An 18685-nucleotide genomic window follows, 5' to 3' on the forward strand; every position below is an offset into this window, starting at 1 on the left:
TAGAAACAGAAGTCTACTCTTGCTTTGATGCCCCGAAACCGAGGCCGCATGGGACATTTCCATGATCGCATCGCTGCGAATGCTGCACTGCACTGCACTGCAGGGTAGCTAGTACAAGGGGCCCTTGCGTGTATGCACTTGGCCGAGTTATCGTCCAAAACGACTTGACATCTCGCGCGCGACTCACAGACAATTGCCGAGGCTTTGCCGATGGAAGCTCCCAGCACCATGAATTTTTGGCCCATTGTCGTGCCCGCCGGTCTCGCCCACCGTCGTCATCATCAGGCCAATTTCGCATTTGTCCGTGTCGTCCGCAGCGGCAATGTGCAAGGCAACTTTCAGGACAGCAAGAATAAGTCGGTCGTGATAGAGTCTATCCTCGGCCTCTCAATCATCAATTCGTCTTTTAGCGCCTTATTTCTGGCCGAAACCTTTTCATCGCCTCGGCGTTGCCACTGGACCCAGCTCGTACATCCGAGCTTGGTGATAGCTGAAAGGGAGCTCCTAGCCGTTCAGCCATGATTCCCCGGTCTCGCCTCTGTGGGCGACTCATTCTCGAGCGATCTGCGGCGCACGCATCTCGAACATCTACTTCGTCAATATCGCGAACATGGGCTTTGTCACCTGCTTGCCATAGTCGCCATATCTGCCGATCCACTCTGCCCGGCGTTCGGCCCGGCTTGGTCGGAGCCGCCTTTTCTACGACTGCGAGGTTAAGAAAAAAGGACGATAAGAGCAAGAAGGACGATTTCTTTGACTCTTCGGCCGAGACCCTTACCGAACCGCTGTCGGAAGAGGAGGTCAAGGCAAACTTGGGGAACAAGAAGAAGGATGCAGAGAGAGCTGCAGCAGACGCCAAGTCGGACTCTTCGACAGCAAAAGCTGATGCCGGTAGTAAATCACAAGATGGAAAGTCCAGTGGTGCGGCAGGAAGCTCGGCAGAGGGCGGTTCAGGCTCAGGGGGTGATAGCTCTGGTGGTGATGGTGGCAAGAAGGGAAGAAAATCTTCGGAAAAGGCTCTACAGAAACCCGTTGTGCCAGAAGTGTATCCGCAAGTCCTCGCCATCCCTATCGCGCGGCGACCGCTGTTTCCAGGATTCTACAAGGCCATTACCATCAAGGATCCCAACGTCGCCTCGGCCATCACCGAGTCTATCAAGCGCGGGCAGCCATACGTTGGCGCTTTCTTGTTCAAGAACGAAAACGAGGACGAGGACATTATTCGCAACGTTGAAGACGTACACGACGTGGGCGTTTTTGCTCAGATCACAAGCGCATTTCCCATCCACGGACAAGAGGGCGCTTTGACGGCCATTCTCTACCCCCATCGCCGGATCAAGCTTTCCAGTCTGGTTCCGCCCAGTGCGGCTGAGAAAATCGACGGTAAACAGGAGCCCGATACTCCAGAAGTCATTCCGCAGCAAAATTCCGGAGAGGAAGATGCACAGCAGGAGAAAAAAGGCGACGTTGTAGCCAGCTTTGAGGAAGGGGCTGTTGAGAAGAAACCAGACCAGGTCGCCGAAAAATACGAGCCAACTTCATGGTTGAAACGCTGGCCCGTGAGTCTTGTTAATGTCGATAACCTTGCTGACGAACCTTACGACCCCAAAAGTCCCGTTATTCGCGCTGTAACCAACGAAATTGTCAATGTCTTCAAGGAGGTTGCTACCATGAATAACCTCTTCCGTGATCAAATTTCGACCTTTTCAATGAGCCAATCTACTGGAAATGTCACCTCAGAGCCCGGGAAACTGGCCGACTTTGCTGCTGCTGTATCATCTGGGGAGCAGAATGAACTGCAGGATGTCCTCTCCTGCATGAACGTTGAGGAGCGAATGCAGAAAGCCCTAATTGTTCTCAAGAAGGAACTCATGAATGCCCAATTACAGTCCAAAATCACCAAGGATGTTGAGAGCAAGATCAGCAAGCGCCAGCGAGAGTATTGGCTTATGGAGCAGATGAAGGGCATTCGCCGCGAATTGGGCCTGGAATCCGACGGCAAAGACAAGTTGGTCGAAAAGTTCAAGGAGAAGGCCTCCAAGTTGGCTATGCCTGACCCTGTTCGGAAGGTCTTTGACGAGGAGATCAATAAACTTGCTCACCTGGAGACCGCCGCATCAGAGTTTAATGTTACGCGAAACTACCTTGATTGGCTTACTCAGATTCCTTGGGGACGCAGAAGCCCTGAGAACTTTGGCATTCCCAATGCCAAGAAGGTCTTGGATGAAGACCACTATGGCTTGCAGGATGTCAAGGATCGAATTCTCGAGTTTATTGCTGTAGGAAAACTGCGTGGTACCGTGGAGGGCAAGATTCTCTGCTTTGTTGGCCCTCCCGGTGTCGGAAAGACGAGCATTGGAAAGTCAATTGCCCGAGCTCTTAACAGGGAATACTACCGATTCAGTGTGGGTGGTCTGACGGACGTAGCTGAAATCAAGGGCCACCGACGTACATATGTTGGCGCCCTGCCCGGCCGCATCATTCAGGCATTGAAGAAATGCCAGACGGAAAACCCGCTGATTTTGATTGATGAAGTCGACAAGATTGGGCGGGGATATCAAGGCGACCCGTCTTCGGCCCTCCTGGAATTACTCGACCCTGAACAGAACAGCTCCTTTTTGGATCACTACATGGACGTTCCTGTCGATCTGTCCAAGGTCCTCTTTGTTTGCACTGCCAACATGACGGACACGATTCCGCGACCTCTCCTCGACCGTATGGAGTTGATCACGCTCTCAGGTTATGTTGCGGATGAGAAGAAGGCTATTGCTAATACGTACCTGGCACCAGCGGCCAAGGATGCAGCAGGCCTGAAGGATGCCAATGTGAACCTTACCGACGAGGCAGTCGAAGAGCTCATCAAGTCATACTGCCGTGAATCTGGAGTCCGTAACCTCAAAAAGCAGATCGAGAAGGTTTATAGGAAGTCCGCCTTGAAGATCGTCCAGGAGCTGGGAGAGGATGTTCTGTCCGAGGAGGAAGCCTTGACTGACGAAGGCAAAGCAGCACTGGAAGAGAGCCAAAAGAAGAAGACTGAGGAGGAGGCTGCGGCAAACGATGAGGCAAAGTCAGAAGAAGCGCGTGCGGCCACCGAAGCAACCGAAGCCAAGACGGCTGAAAAGCCGAGGAAAGCACTGCGGGTTCCTGACTCGGTGGACGTTCAAATCGGAAAGGACAACCTCGTGGATTACATTGGCCCCCCCGTCTTTACATCGGACCGCCTGTACGATGTAAGCCCGGCCGGTGTCTCGATGGGCCTGGCCTGGACGCAAATGGGCGGTGCGGCCATGTATATTGAATCCATTCTGCAAGCACCTCTGCGAGCTAGCACGAGACCATATCTGGAAATCACAGGTAACTTGAAGTCTGTTATGAAGGAGTCAACGACCATTGCCTACTCCTTCGCCAAGGCCTTCATGGCCAGGCAGTTCCCAGAGAACAACTTCTTCGACAAGGCCAAGATGCATCTTCACGTTCCGGATGGCGCCGTGCCCAAAGATGGACCATCTGCCGGAATCACCATGGCGACATCCCTTCTCTCCCTGGCTCTCGATACACCCGTTGACCCGACCGTCGCCATGACCGGCGAACTCACACTCACCGGCAAGGTCCTGCGCATCGGCGGACTGCGCGAGAAGACTGTGGCAGCCCGTCGAGCCGGCTGCAAAACAATCATCTTCCCCAAGGACAACATGTCGGACTGGCTGGAGCTGCCTCAGGTACGTTATCACTTCTCATGCTCACCAAGATATGTGGCTAACAAAAAAAACAATGATAGAATATCAAGGAAGGTATTGAAGGACACGCCGTAGGATGGTACACCGAAGTATTCGATCTTGTCTTCCAAGACCTCGACCGCGAACAAGCCAATAGGAGCAAGGTCCAAGATGTCAAGAAAGAAGTCGAAAGATCTGAGGAGGATGAGGAGAAGCAAGCAGAGCGACAAGCCTAGACGACCGACACCTGCATGAAATTGGCATTATGCGCCAGTGTACACTGTCTATATTCCTAAACGTGGACGCTTTTGTACGTGGATCATGGAAGACGGCAGCATACGTTTGGGGCGTTATGATTTAGTTTTTTTCTTTTTTTTCGTTTTTATATATACACGGGCTTTTGACGGGAAGCCGGGTGCATGCGATACTCCTACTCTGTGTACATTCGTCCTCGGACATTTTTTGTATTTCTAGAAAACTTAGACTGAGGGAGTGTGGGCGGTGGATCTGGCCATACTGGTGGATGAATACTATACCATGTCAAAAAGAGGCTCCTCTGTTCCACGCACGTAGTATTTAGTACTACTAGCTAGTATTGTAGCGGACTCGATGGTAGCGGACTCGATGGAGGAGCATTTTTAGATGGAGCGCCTTGTTCTGGTCGAGTCTAAGTCGAGTCTAAATGTCCACCCAATGGCCCCGCAGATCGACTGTGGAGTCGGGGAACAGGACGCGGGACGAGCCTTGTTTTCGCTATCCCTAGTTCGGCTACTCGGTATGTGCGCCAGAGCGTCCGGAGTTTTCTTTCATCTCATGATGTGTTTTGTATGTGTGTGAGGGAGGGGCTCTGGAATAGGCCAGGCGCGTTGAACGTGGGCGTGAGCCTGGAAGACGTTGATCTCCCCGAGTCAGGATTTTGTCCCGCTGTAAAGCTGAGGTTGGGTTCATGTCGTGATACCTAACCGTCCGCATGGAATCGCGCCAAAGCACTGGGGCAGAGCGACATCCAGGTGATAGGTAGTATTATGCACCACCATCCTTGCGCAACATACATAGACACGCAGTGAGCTGTGCAGGTTTCATACCACACCACCGAAAAAAAAAAACTTTCTCTTTACTCTATCTTTGGTCTGTTAGGATCGTCTTCTGCGCCCCTTGGCTAGGGCTGCATCCGTGCCTAATCACGAGAGGGCGAAGCATTGTATTGTCTAGTGAGGCTCGCGCCGCCCCCGGCTGGGCACCAAAGAGCACGAAACATGGGACGGACATGGAATGATGCTGATGGTGAGTGTTAATGTGGATGTGGCTGCGAGAATGAGCATGTGTGACGTGGTAAGCCTCATTGGTTTGGAGGCAGGGCTATCGTTGTAGGCTTGGTGTTTTGGCCAAGTACGGAGTACCTGAACCTGCTTATTTCTACGGACTACTTGCTTCCACCTCGGCATGGTGTAGTATTTTCTTCTCACAATGGATAAATAGCCGGGATTCCTGTACCCCAGACTGCTTGTGGTTAGTAGTTTGACGCATCGTGTGCTTAAATGCAGGGCGCTTTGAGGAATTTTTATACATAGATGCCCAATTCAACGCATGTCTGGCTGATTCTTGGCGGATTGGGAAAAGCTTGGTCTGGGCCTTGCGTGTGCTGGAACGCGATGGTACCGCGCAAGGCGCAAGGTGGCTTTGTGTGCATCTCGACCCGGGGAAACCGAGTCAACAAACCTCCCGGTTGTGCATCGGCTTATCCAGAGGAAGGGGAGGGAGGTGGTGAGCGCCGCCCGTTGAAGTTGCAATCTGTTGCCTGGTGTGGCAGCACATCATCCATGATGTGATGGCAATGGGCCGGCGAAGCAGTTTGCACTCCATTGACGCACTGAGAAGTGGCAGCATCCCTCCTGATCCTCCCCTGCACACCTCTTCGCCCTCGGTCCGTCGTCCTTTGTATTCTTTCATACGCATTGCCATTCACGGTTCTTCCGACCACCCCGGTCCTAGCTTACCATGTTGGCCCAAGCTCTTGTGTGGTTTTGACAAGACAGAGTTTTGTGCAATGAGTTGTCTGGTCCCTTGACATCCGGTTAAGGAGTATCAGCATGTGAGGTGGTCCGATCAGCTGGGACCAACAAAAATAACTGGATACGATCAGGAACGAGATGCCATGGTTGCAGGCTGCGTTGCGCCATTGACAGAAAATAGCGCTGCTTTTTTTCCGGTTACTGGTGCCTTGCGTCATGGAGAAAGACTTTGGCCCAAAACGTTAAAACAAGTACAAAAATTGGAACCGCCAAGACACGTATTTGTGTTAAGATGATGAATCGAAAAAGGACCGGGAGGAGGAGATGGCTCTGGCATTGAAGTACCAGCTGCTCAACATGTGGTTTGTTACTTGTTCGGCATCTGTCTCTGAGATGTTGCCCGGGGGTCATTGATGGATTCAACGTCATTGTTGGCGACGCTAACAGGATTTTGTGACGTGTCCCAGTGTCTAACCATGCTTTCACCCTACTCCGTACATTGAGTTTACCAGCGGGTAGCAGGATGGAGGTAAGGAGAGCAACCGAGTACTATTACTGCGACTTGAAGCGGCCATGGGTCGATGGTGTACGCGTGGGCTCGGGACGCCTCGCAGAGAGTCCGAGACTGGGACAAAAGGAGCGCCAAGTCGGCCAGACACGCCGCACCTATTTTGCGGCTGTCGTTTTCTGTTTGCTATTTTCTATTTGCTATTTGCCCTGCTGCCATGCTGCCGTCATCGCCAGGCGCTGTTCCTCGGGTCAGGGCTGCATGCAAAAACATGGTGACAAAGAACTCCTCCAAAGGTGTGGGTTGTGATGCGGATCCCGTTCGCCTGGGGCAAGTCGTCGGCCGTCGAGGTCCAATAATGCACCAGCGCGGGCCCTCTCTCTTGCGGCCCGCTGGGCTAGCCTGAGCGCCATTGACTACTCAGGACGGAGTCCAGAGTATCAGGAGCCACCACAATCGATGTCAAGGGAGGCCGATCAACGAATCGACTTGTTCATGGGCCTGCCAAAGGACGCCATTCCCGGGGTTGCGTCTGACCGCCAGAGTGGACTTTGACGTTCGCCAGGTTGACAGTTGACAGGAAAACATATGGACAATGAACATGGATAAGGAGAAGTTGGAAGTTTAAATAGGGAACTCGACAACTTGAAATAAATTGTCGGCAAACGAGGAGGAAGGGGAAAAAGCGGAAGGAACATTTGAAGGGCATGGACATGGCTATGGCCGGAAGGCGCAGCCAGCTGCATGCAGTCCCTACTGCCTGTTGTCTAATAGTTACCATGAACACCACACTTGCAGCCTGCTTGACATGGAGCCTGCAGCAACTTGTCGCACAGAGTCAGCGTTGACTGATTGATTGACTGATCAAATGAATAATGAATGCACGCCCGGTCACCCGCCATACCTTTGCACCCAGCTCCTCCGTACTCCGTGCTTAGGGCACAAGGGCATCGTGGCACACCAGACCAGTTGACATCTCGACCAGGCCCCCGCCTGTTCCACGTACGCAACAGGAAACTGCCATCTAGATGCTTTCTTATGTACGGAGATACCCAGGCAGGTACGGTTGATTGCAAAGTTGATTGGGCTGAGGGGGGAATAAGCAACAGCAAAGCGGGCTCGCGCCAGCTCAGTTGCACTTGCACTTGCACTTGCAACCCGGCGCCCGCTGACAACTCCATCAATGTCTACTAGCTTGGCTGTACGGAGTACTCAGTACGTTATCCAACACCAGCACCTGAGCCGCTTGACCTCTTCCGAGCCGCACCAGTTGACCTCAGGTCCTTACGTCGTGGGTCATTGACCAGTGACCATTGACCATTGACCACTCTTGTCATTCTGCATCTTAACCTCTCACGATGCTCAAATCCTCGTCATTTTTCGGGCTCCCACTAATAACTCTGACTTTTTGATCCATCGCTGTCCAACGGGGAAAGCCCAACATCGTCACTACCCCTCCCTCTCCTCCGTCCTTCTGGCAAACCCATCCTCCGTTCTTCGGCGCCATTGTGCGAATCACCATCAATACCCCGTACATTACTTGCGACAAATGGCACGGCTTGGCTCACTTCGCGCAGTCTGCCCGCTTTAGCGCCATTGCCTATTGCCTATTGCGCTTTGGAGAAGGCTGGAGGCAAAACAAGCTGGCAAAGTGTCGTCGTCTTGCGGAGTCGAACTGCCAGTCGTGTCGAACATTGATCCCCACAACCCCTTGGCTTCACCGTACTGTCAGGGAACAGACAGCAAACATGGTGGATTGACGAAAAGGACGACGAGTCGACGAGTTGACAACCCGACCACCCCAGCCATTTTTGCTGCCCCATATGGGCTGTGTGGCATTCGGCCACCATTTGCCTGCTCCCCCTTTCCGCCTTATTTCAAGCTTTTTTGTTTCTGTTTTCATGCCGCCCTACCAATTCTATTCGCTCTTGCGATAACCCTCTTCATTGACAGCATCTCTCGTCTCGCCTACCTCCTCATTGTTCATTCGATATGCTATGCGTACGGCTGCCTGCATGTATGCTTATACCAGATTCTTTACACCTCTCAACGGCCAGGCTCGCCAGGACCCACTGCCCAGCCACGCTTTCGACTTATAACCCAAGCTGGGCTGATTAGGCAAGGCTGGTATCATTCGATTGGGCAAACAAGCCTCGCGTTGCGGCCATCGTCTTGAATCTCGCCTGGGAATTCGGTAATATTTGCTGGCTTTCTAGGATACGTCGTGTTGGCTGTGAGGACTCGACTATTCGTCGCCTAATATGGCTGGTCTAGGCGGCTCTGAGGCTGAGCCGCCGCCTACATCAACTGGGGGATGGGATTTCCTTCTCAAACCCTTTGGCCGACCAACAGACGAGAGGGGTTTGCCAACATCGGAGCCCGATCAAATCCTCAACGCGAAAATGGAAGAGGAGCCTTCAAAGACTGTAAAATCTATTGGTGACGAGGACTCCAGGAGAGCTGTCATTGGACTACCCCGAGCTCAAACCCTCAAGAGGCGGTTGTCGGAACAGAGGGTTAACTTAGAACCTGTGCTTCCCACACCAGATGAACGAAGAGCTGCGTCAGAGGACAGGCGAAGCGCACAATCATACATGGGACAAGCCATTTTGCCACATTGTAGCCCTCGTTCAACTGTCCCTGGAACTTTTAGCCCCTCTACCTCATCACTCGACGGCTATGGCTCAGACTCATCTTCTCAATTACCAAGCGACTCCGGCCACTATGAGCTATCTAACCACATCATGGATCAAGAACAACTTGATTTAGAAAGTCGCTGTGACGACGGAGTGCCGCCAGATGCAGCGTCAGTAGCTGACTCGTTGGACGAAGCCACGCTTGCAGAAGAGTTGACACAAAAATGGATTCTGAACCTGAGTATGCACTTTCGTGATGGATCAAAACGCGAAAAATTCTTTGTCACGTACCGAGAGAAAGAACACCTTTGGAGAAGAGTCACAATCTCTCTCGATTATCGCAACATTCCGCTCAACTCTCTTGAGTGGAAGCTGTCTCATACTAGCGAACAAAGAGAAAAGAACGCCAAGATATATGAAGCCATCCGTGGGAGCATTCCAGTCATCCGATTTTTCGATACTGTAACGAATTTGAAACTTCAAACAACAGACGACCGGCTACATATCCATGTTGTCGAGGACTTGAATGTGAGTGGAAAAGGCTCTGCTATCCATTTTTTCCCCTGCCTGCCATGAATAGCAAAATGAGCGACATCTGACGCAGTTTATTTAGGAGGTCATCCACTTCCCTACTGCTGATCAAGTCAAGCACCTTAAATGTGACTTCTTTCGGGAAAGTGACATCATTTTTGACTCTCATCTATCTGGCTTCGTTTACAAAGTTCATGTCGATGGAAAAGCCCTAATTAAGAAAGAAATCCCGGGCCCTGAGACCATTGAGGAGTTCTTGTATGAAGTCAACGCACTTGGTAATCTGCGCGGTTCTAAAGACATCGTTCGACTTCACGGACTTGTTATTGACGACTTCAGTGACCAAATCAAGGGCCTCCTCATCACATATGCCGAGCAAGGTTCCCTGCTGGATGTAATATACGATAACTGCAAGGAACGGGAATTGGGCATACCCTGGCCGACGAGACAACGATGGGCACGACAAATTGTGCGAGGCCTAAATGACATTCATGAGTTGGGGTTTGTACAAGGAGACTTTACGCTCAACAACATCGTAGTCGATGCTGCTGGCGATGCAAAGATAATCGACATAAACAGAAGAGGATGCCCGGCGGGATGGGAACCACCAGAATTGAAAGTGCTCATCGAAGCCCACCACCGCACTTCCCTGTATATTGGTGTCAAGTCTGACCTTTTCCAACTGGGGATGGTGTTATGGGCATTGGCTATGGTCGATGACGAGCCAGAAGCCCATGGGAGGCCATTGATGCTAGGACCAGAGATAAATATTCCAGATTGGTATCGTCAAATGACCGAAATATGCCTTGATCCCGACCCAAGAAGGAGGCTGGCGCCATCAGACCTCTTGAGCCTGTTCCCACCCGACATAGAGAGACGCCAGGGATCGACAGTTACTGCCGACGAGAGTCGCTCTTCAGATGGATACAGCGTCGATTACCCGCCTCACACGCAACCGTACATTAAAACAGTGTCACCGTCAAACGGCTGGCAATGTTCTGGAAAGACTTACGTCAATACAAGCCCAGATATGTACGAACCACAATATCCCATGCGCGGTCGTTCGCCCCCTAGTTCACCACCTAGCGCTTTCGATGGGTATGATTCGTCAGGGAAAGTCTGCAGCAGTACCTCTTGGGCAGCTAACAAAAGTGTCCGGCCCTCATACAGCGACATAGACGAGGACAGCACTACAGAGGCAGGAAAAGTTGTCGATGTAGGGTTACGACCTGAAACACCCCTCTCGCTGGGCCAGTACGACATCGACTCGGCTGCTTATCTCCCCACCGACATAAGACTGGAAGATATCAGCCCGAAACGGTCAACAATGCCGGTTATGGACACAAAGCCCTCTTTGGGCGATGGTTTGCAGACGATATCGACACCAAAACTGGACAGGCAAGACACTGCGATTCACGCCCCAACTAGGTACGACACAGCAGAAATGCAGCTATCCAAAGGCACACCCGAGATTGAGGACAGTCACTTGGCTGAGCCTCTTAGTGGGCACGTGTATGAGCCGACGGCTGATATGACTACCGCAACCGAGATGGTCGATATGCACACTGTTTCGGACGCACATGAGATCAAGACCATGGAAAGCGATGCAGACGGCGGTGTCTCGCTAGTGCTAGGGCATGCTCCCACTGCTCATAGGCTGCAGTCAAACAGCGACCTCCATTCTGAGGCCCAACAGGATGTCCAACAAAATAAGAGGCCTCCTGATGTCAATACATGCCGTTCAGTTGCCATGCAAATCGACCCCAGCATGAATAAGTCGACGATGAATACAGGGAGGGAAACGTCCACCGACAGTGCCGTGTCAAACAAACTACACACGCGTTCGGCATATAATCACCGTGAGGAAGCTCGATTAGGAGATTTTCGAATACGCTCATCGATACCCGACTCTGTGTCCGGATCCCATCTACATCAACGCCCGATATCAATCCCCGTTGTATTAACAGGCGTCGGCGCGGGCTTATCCATCGAGTACGACACGATTGGACTCGGAAATATGGTTACCGTTGACGATGATTTCAACGCGTTGGCACGACCTGCTACCGTGTAAGCATTAGTTGTCCCGACAGATAAATACCCATCAGAAGAACAGTTTAGCAAGAACAAAGAACAGCATTTTGACAACACCAGCATAAGACGTTTGGAATTTTGGATTCTTTCTAAACCCATGTATACTCTAGACAAATGAGCAGGCGACTGGTGCTATTTTACTTTGATATAGCACGATATTGAAGCGTATAGCGGATTGGAACGGATTTATGACATGACGACTAGCATTGATTTGTATCAGAAAGGAGGGTTTTCGCGGCGTATTTTAATGCTTTATTGGATTTTGAACGTTTGAAGCGATGGAGGCTTGATTGGATGTAGGCTTCCTCAAGTCAGCAGTGTGTAGCAATATCGTGGGTAATGGAGTACTTTAGCATTCCCAACAAGCCCCACTTCTATGATGATATGTGAGGATTTGTATGCGAAAATCTGGCTATCTGAAAGCAGGAAACATTACTCATTCTGTTGGTGCTCCTCCTTTGGTCTTGAGAAGTGAAACTCGGTACTGCTTTGACTGGTCACCGTGCTCATGACGGTGATGGTGAGTTGCGCATCTGTAGATAATCGATGATGATCAACAACGATGGATTACTGCTCCAAGTCAAATGCGCCGATAAAGTTTGTGGCTAAAAGTATAGGAAGTAGCGAAGGAACTGATGAGGATGGAAGCTGCTCCTGATATACGCGAATCTATGCGGATTATGCTACAGCACGAATCAAAGGCTCTGTTATGCCGTAAAACGGATATTATGGCCCGAAAAAAAAAACCACTTACCTGATTCCTGTTTCCACGATAAATGTTCCTGATGCCTCGAATTCAGAGCTTCGTCTACGCTTCTAGTCACTTCTTATCCAATATGCCCGTATTGACGCCCCCGGGCCGGAATCATGTACCCGATAGCACCAGTTGTTTCTCATACGTCGGATGTAAATAAAAAACAAAGTAGTTGCGATCGCAGTGTACACAGAGTGCACAAGTGTACTCCTAGTCTACGGCAGAATGAGGGACTCGCTCCACACAATGACAAATGAGTCGGCTTCTTGTTCGATATCAAATGTCCTTCCTGGAAGACCAGTACTAGTTGTAGCTGAGACCACGTACTCTTGCCCGCGTGATGTTGATTTGGAAATGGTCTCATTGGATGGTCGTCTGTTGCAGGGTGAACATTGCACATCAAGTGACTGGTTGATTCTGTTGGGGAAGAAGGATAAGGTTTCGAGCAGATGATCAGCCTTCCAAGAGTCGTCATCTGTCGCTCGCAACAAAAAAATTAAAATAAACGAATCCGATACTGGTAAGTTGAGGGAAATGGGCAGATGTGCTTGCGCTGAGCACATCAGATGCCTGGTCGAATCGTATGTTGTGGCTGAGGTATGTGGTGACGCAACCGGGATAGCGTTAAGCCGTCTGGTTGTAGGGAGATGCTGGACAGGTGCCGGGCTGGGCGGTTTATTTTCGACGCGGGCGCCAAGGGGGCGTGCGTCTGGTGGTTGGCTCGAAAAAGACGAGGCCAACGGGAATGGGCGGAGAAGTCAGAGGGCTAAACAAGTTGACATGTGGGCTTTGAAGATGGTGCAAAGTTGGATTGTTGAGGTGCTGATGGTGGTGGGGACTGCTGGTAACGTTAGGCCTGGCCACTCACATAGCAATGCGTGTCTTATCTTTTCTGAAGAGATAATCCGGAGAAGAGTGACGAATACAGGTTTATAGCTTCTACGGTTTTTTTTTCAGTCAAATAATTGCTACTGCACAAGAATTGCTCCTGCAAAAGGTAACGGCAATCAATAAATAGCCTGGAAGTTGCTGGCGGTTGAAACCTCGATGCAAGGTGGTGATGATACATGCAGGTACTACATTCAACACTTGTTGACAGGCTGCCGTCGGGCCGAGGGTTGGTTTACAGATGACTTCAGTGCCTTGCCACATTAATTATGAGTGGTACGATACAAGGCCTGCAGGCTTGTCATTGACTGATTGACTGGTTGATTCATTGATTCATTGATTGATAGATTGATTGCTCGAGCATCAATTGCTCATTAGCCATCCATCTCCCAGAGTGAACGAGGTACCTTGCGGCCCGCAGCTTCCCGGAGCGCCGGATGAGGTGGAGCCCCTGCTGCCCCTGTTCGCCCAACCCATTTGATGCCAGATTCGCATGCCCACACACCCCCGGCTTGTCGCAGGCTCGCCCGGCCGGGCGTCCACCAGTAGGAGCGCCGCCCTCGTCAGCTGTGGATCCAAGCTCCTGCCAAACACGGCCAGGAAAAAAAAGTTGTTGGGGAAAAGGGTTGGGTCGAACCATGTGTCGCGCATTTGCGCTCGGCGCCGCATCAACGACACTTGACCACACACACGGTTCAAGGCCATCAAGAAGCTTGCATGCGTAATGGCAACACGCCAAGGCGCCTCGGCAACTTGTGAGCAGCAGTCCAGAGTAGGAAGAAACGCCACTCGTGGCGAACAAGGTGTGCTTTCGCTGTCAAATGGTGCTAGACGTGTGTATCGCCATGTGAGCACTGCATGGCGGATTGTTGAAACACCATTGACGATACTGCCAAAGTTGTTAGCATTCAGGCTCCGAGAAATGGTGGACGAGCCACCATTGTGCTGTGCAACATGGTAATACAGAATAGGATTCTGCTCTCCTCTGTACCACTTGGTGTTTTGCCTTTGAATACAAGGTTTACCGCGTCGCATGATTGCGCAGAGAGGATGTAGCAAAGAGGGAGGGTAAATGGGCGAATAAGAAGCTTTGTAAAACGCACATTGGTTAACTCGACCGAACCTGGCCGAATTCTTTACTCCGTACCAAGTACTACTCCGTACCAGAGCACCAGTCCACGTTTTGTCGAGGCCAACAACGAGTATACTCCCAAAGGCCTCGCACAGCGCGCCAACAGACCGTGTATTTGTGATTGAATTCTATATAGCGGCCTGCTAATTAAGAGCCTGGCATTTGGCATTCTGAAACCCGAATACGCTCCGACTGGCGCGTCGTGGCCCGGGCTCTCTGCTTATTGTACTCCGTATGTACTTGGGATAATACATGACTGGCAACTTTCAACTTTTTTTTTTGACCCGCCTCCGCCCCAACCATCCCCAGCACTTTCGGTATCCGCCACGGTGCCCTCTTCGCTCGCACGCCCCTCGCTGTTTCTTCACGCCCCTCAAAACCCCCATCATATCTCTCTTTTCCCCTGCCCTTGAAGCCTTCGGGTTTCTTTTTTATTTGGAGTTGCCCTGCCCTCATCCTCCTTCAATCTTTCCTTTCTATATTTCCTTCACCCTCAGTCCTCCGCGATTTCAACATCCCCTCTCATCACCCCCATTGTCTGTGGATCCGTTTCATTGGGGGATTCTGTTGAGCTTATAGAAACGCCCAGTTTGTTTGCGGGAGCGAGCATCTCGTACCAAACTGAGCAGGATATTTCACAAAACCCGAGGTGAACGACGACATCATTAGGACAATGTCGTCCTCATCTTCGGCTGTTCAGGCCAAGGCCTTCCCCGATGGCACAACCGATTACGTGCCTCTGCGAGGCAAAAAGGCAGACGTCAACAAGGTTCACATCTCCGATACACCTATGACCTGGTCAAACTGGCATAAGCACGTCAACTGGCTAAACACCACATTTATTATTTTCGTTCCCTTGGCCGGCTTCATCTCTGCCTACTGGGTTCCCCTCCATCTTTACACCGCCATCTTTTCGGTTATCTACTACTTCAATACCGGTCTTGGTATTACAGCTGGTAAGTTTGGCGCTGCTAACCAAATCTGAAATTCACTCCAAGTTTGTACCAGAAAACTAACCGTCTAAAAAGGCTACCACCGTCTCTGGGCTCACACCTCATATAGAGCCAGCACCCCTCTCAAAATTTATCTCGCCGCCGTCGGTGCTGGTGCTGTCGAAGGCTCTATCCGTTGGTGGTCCCGCGACCACCGCGCTCACCATCGTTACACCGACACTGAGAAGGATCCCTACTCCGTTCGCAAAGGTCTTCTCTACTCGCACTTGGGATGGATGGTCTTCAAACAGAACCCCAAGCGTGCTGGTCGAACAGATATCACCGATCTCAACGAGGACCTCGTTGTCGTCTGGCAGCACCGGAACTACCTGAAGTGCGTCATCTTCATGGGCCTCGTTTTCCCTACCTGCTTCTGCGGTCTTATGTTCAATGACTGGCTTGGCGGGTTTGTGTACGCTGGCATTCTGCGTATTTGCTTCGTCCAGCAAGCTACTTTCTGTGTCAACTCCCTGGCTCACTGGCTCGGTGACCAACCCTTCGATGACCGCAACTCTCCTCGTGACCATGTCATCACAGCGCTTGTCACCCTTGGTGAGGGCTACCACAATTTCCACCACGAGTTCCCATCCGACTACCGAAACGCCATTGAGTGGTGGCAGTATGATCCTACCAAGTGGGCTATCTACGCCTGGAAGATGCTTGGTCTTGCCTATGACCTCAAACAGTTCCGTGCCAACGAAATCGAAAAAGGCCGTGTGCAGCAGTTGCAGAAGAAGCTCGACCAGAAGCGCGCCACCCTCGACTGGGGTACGCCTCTCGAGCAGCTGCCCGTTATTAGCTGGGATGACTTTGTCGCCGAGTCCAAGAACGGCAAGGCTCTTGTTGCTATTGCCGGTGTCATACATGACGTGACCGACTTTATCAAGGATCATCCTGGTGGCAAAGCCCTCATCTCATCCGCTATCGGCAAGGACGCCACTTCTATCTTTAACGGTGGTGTCTACACCCATTCCAACGCTGCCCATAATCTCTTGTCTACCATGCGTGTTGGTGTTCTCCGTGGTGGATGCGAGGTTGAGATCTGGAAACGTGCCCAGTTTGAAAACAAGGATGTCACTTATATGAATGACTCCGCTGGTCAGCGAATTCACCGTGCCGGGACCCAGGTCACTAAGGTTTCTCAGCCCGTCGCCAGCGCCGATGCCGCTTAAAGGGTTGAGCAAAGTAAAGTACAAAAAGAATAATGTTCGTCAACGACTTGAGTCTTGAATTTCTAGCGTGGTAATGGCGGGGGAAGAGACAAGGGAAACAATTATGCATCATGGTCGAACTATTAGCAAACGGAATCTGCAAATCATGAAACCGGCGTTATGGGCGAATTCGAATTATGTGTCAGTGTCGATTTGTGCCTGCTGAGTTATGATGCTCAATGGTGACCAACAGAGACTGAAAAAAAGAAGGCAATGCTGTCAAGGGGAGGCGGTTGTGTATAGATATCCTTCAGCAAAGGTGTATTGTGGTCCGCAGCCCTTGCACTACTGACCCCATTAAACATATTTTATTTTATTGCAAGAAATGGATTCCAATTGTTCCACCTGTGACATTGTCCATTGGTAACTCATTGAAAACAAGTACACGATTGCTCACGTCATGACAGTCAGAGCAAAGCACTTGGTACACTTGATGGGTTGCGCTCCCCATCTTTGGCTTCATAAAGGCATATTCGCATATTTCATTTGCCACGAATTGCGTCTCTGTGCTATGGCAACACCTGATGACTCCAATAACCGCGGTTCCTAGTCGTAAATTTGTTGATTCCCGTTCGAAAGATGCATCACCCCGTAAACATTGTCAAGGCGTCGCCATCCTTGCCTTGACCATGACCAGCTCTGAACTCTTCGCCCACACCCCGTCTGGCGTCTGTCTATAAAACAACAGCCGTCCGTCATCCCCTGTGCTACCGAAAATCTGTCCATCGTCATCAAAGCCCACCCTCCACACGGGCGTCCTATGACTGTCCAGTCTCGAAATTTCCCTGTGTGTATGGTGTACCTGGCCCGGCTGCCCGGACCACTGCCTATCGCCCGCATTCCCAGACTTGGCAAGACTAGCGCTCAGCGTCGACGGGTGGGGGTGTTTCTCGGCGGCCTCGTCCTTTGTCGGCGAGTCCCTGGCGGGCGATGTGTGGCCCCTGGACTTGAGCAAGTCGCCCGCGGACCACGACTTGCCGTCGTCGTCGGAGAAGGGCGTGTCGACGCGGAAGACGCGCGCGTAGCCGTCCTGGCAGGCCGTCGCGATCACGTCGTACCCCCGTATGTTGCCCGGCGCCCAGGCCACGTCCCGCACGAGGCCCCGGTGCCCGTGTATCTCGGCCGCGAGGTAGAACTCCTTCTGCGTCTGGGCGACCCCGTAAGAAGCCGTGACGATGTCGCGCGACCGGTAGACCTTGACGGTGTCCATGCCGGCGACCACGATGCCCAGGGAGTCTGCGCCCACGCCGGCCCGCAGCGCCGCGTAGCACGGCTCCGGGTTCGGGTCGAAGCGCACCTTGAAGGAGACCTCCTCGCCGCGATTAGGCTTGCTGCATATGCTGAACTCGTCGATGGACGTGTACTCGGACAGGTTCTCGGGCTGGTCGTTCTCGTAGACGGTGAGGCGGCCGTCGGTCGCCAGGAGCGCGAGGTACGTGTGCCGCGTCTCCTCGTTGTGCTTCATGCTGAAAGAGCGGTAGGGCGCGCGCGTCGAGCGCGTGTCAAAGGCTGGCCGCCCGCCGACGGAGCGGCCTGCGCAGAAGCGGCGGCCTGGCGCGGCTGAGGGGTCTTCGGCCCAGAGCCGGAACCAGCCTTCGATGCCGAGAGAGGCGACAAGGTTGGGATATATCGTTGCGGGGAGCCATTGAAGCTGCACGGTTGAGAAAGAGAAGGAGAGAGTTAGTAAGAAGAGCTGAGGGCTAGGAAAGAAAAACGTGATCGAGACGGAGGGCGCAGGGGACGGAACGTACTTCTAGAACTTCACCGCCGTGGGCCGTCCATGTGTCGCATAGCCGCCAGGTGCCGTCTTTATGTCTGTTGAAGACACGGATCTTGCCATCCACTGAGCCAGTGGCGCAGCGGTCGCCGTAGGTGTTGAAGGCGATTGCTTGGACGAGGTCCTTGTGTCCGTGTTGGAGGTTGAGGTCGAAGGCTTGCTTCTCTGAGATGGGGGACGGCGGCCCCGAGGCGGCCATTACGGCGGCCGAGAAGTGGTAACTAGCAATTGGAGAAAGCTGTTATTTTTGAGACTAATTATAGAGGGCCTTAGAGTGTGCAATGGGTTGCGGATGGCGTTGGACGTGGTGGGAGTCGAGATATCGTGGTGTGGTTAAAAGCTTGGATGGAGGTCGGCGGGATGATTTGAGGCTCGATTGCGCGGGGAGCTACCAGATCCACCAACTCGCTCCTTCCTTGGTACATGCTCGGCCCCAC

At 52.0% G+C, this 18685-nt stretch overlaps 4 protein-coding genes across 4 annotated transcripts; 3 read left to right on the forward strand and 1 right to left on the reverse strand.

Annotated features, from left to right (window-relative positions):
- Positions 1 to 518: 518 nt before the first annotated feature.
- Positions 519 to 3952, forward strand: MAA_06367 (ATP-dependent protease La; the record flags this gene model as incomplete). Its single annotated transcript, XM_007824365.1, has 2 exons — positions 519 to 3719; positions 3779 to 3952. The coding sequence occupies 2 exons, from the start codon at positions 519 to 521 to the stop codon at positions 3950 to 3952; spliced, it is 3375 nt and encodes a 1124-aa protein (XP_007822556.1).
- A 4545-nt stretch (positions 3953 to 8497) lies between these two features.
- On the forward strand, positions 8498 to 11474 carry MAA_06366 (Protein kinase, catalytic domain protein; the record flags this gene model as incomplete). The annotated part of the gene is made up of 2 exons (XM_007824364.1): positions 8498 to 9400; positions 9486 to 11474. 2 exons carry the CDS (start codon positions 8498 to 8500, stop codon positions 11472 to 11474), a joined length of 2892 nt encoding a protein of 963 aa, XP_007822555.1.
- Positions 11475 to 14941: 3467 nt separating this feature from the next.
- On the forward strand, positions 14942 to 16432 carry MAA_06365 (acyl-CoA desaturase 1; the record flags this gene model as incomplete). Its single annotated transcript, XM_007824363.1, has 2 exons — positions 14942 to 15224; positions 15297 to 16432. The coding sequence occupies 2 exons, from the start codon at positions 14942 to 14944 to the stop codon at positions 16430 to 16432; spliced, it is 1419 nt and encodes a 472-aa protein (XP_007822554.1).
- Positions 16433 to 17072: 640 nt separating this feature from the next.
- On the reverse strand, positions 17073 to 18447 carry MAA_06364 (nuclear pore complex subunit; the record flags this gene model as incomplete). Its single annotated transcript, XM_007824362.2, has 2 exons — positions 17073 to 18122; positions 18223 to 18447. The coding sequence occupies 2 exons, from the start codon at positions 18445 to 18447 to the stop codon at positions 17073 to 17075; spliced, it is 1275 nt and encodes a 424-aa protein (XP_007822553.2).
- Between the last annotated feature and the right edge of the window lie 238 nt (positions 18448 to 18685).

Source organism: Metarhizium robertsii (assembly GCF_000187425.2).
Source record: "Metarhizium robertsii ARSEF 23 chromosome Unknown MAA_Scf_6, whole genome shotgun sequence".
Lineage (NCBI taxonomy): Eukaryota > Fungi > Ascomycota > Sordariomycetes > Hypocreales > Clavicipitaceae > Metarhizium > Metarhizium robertsii.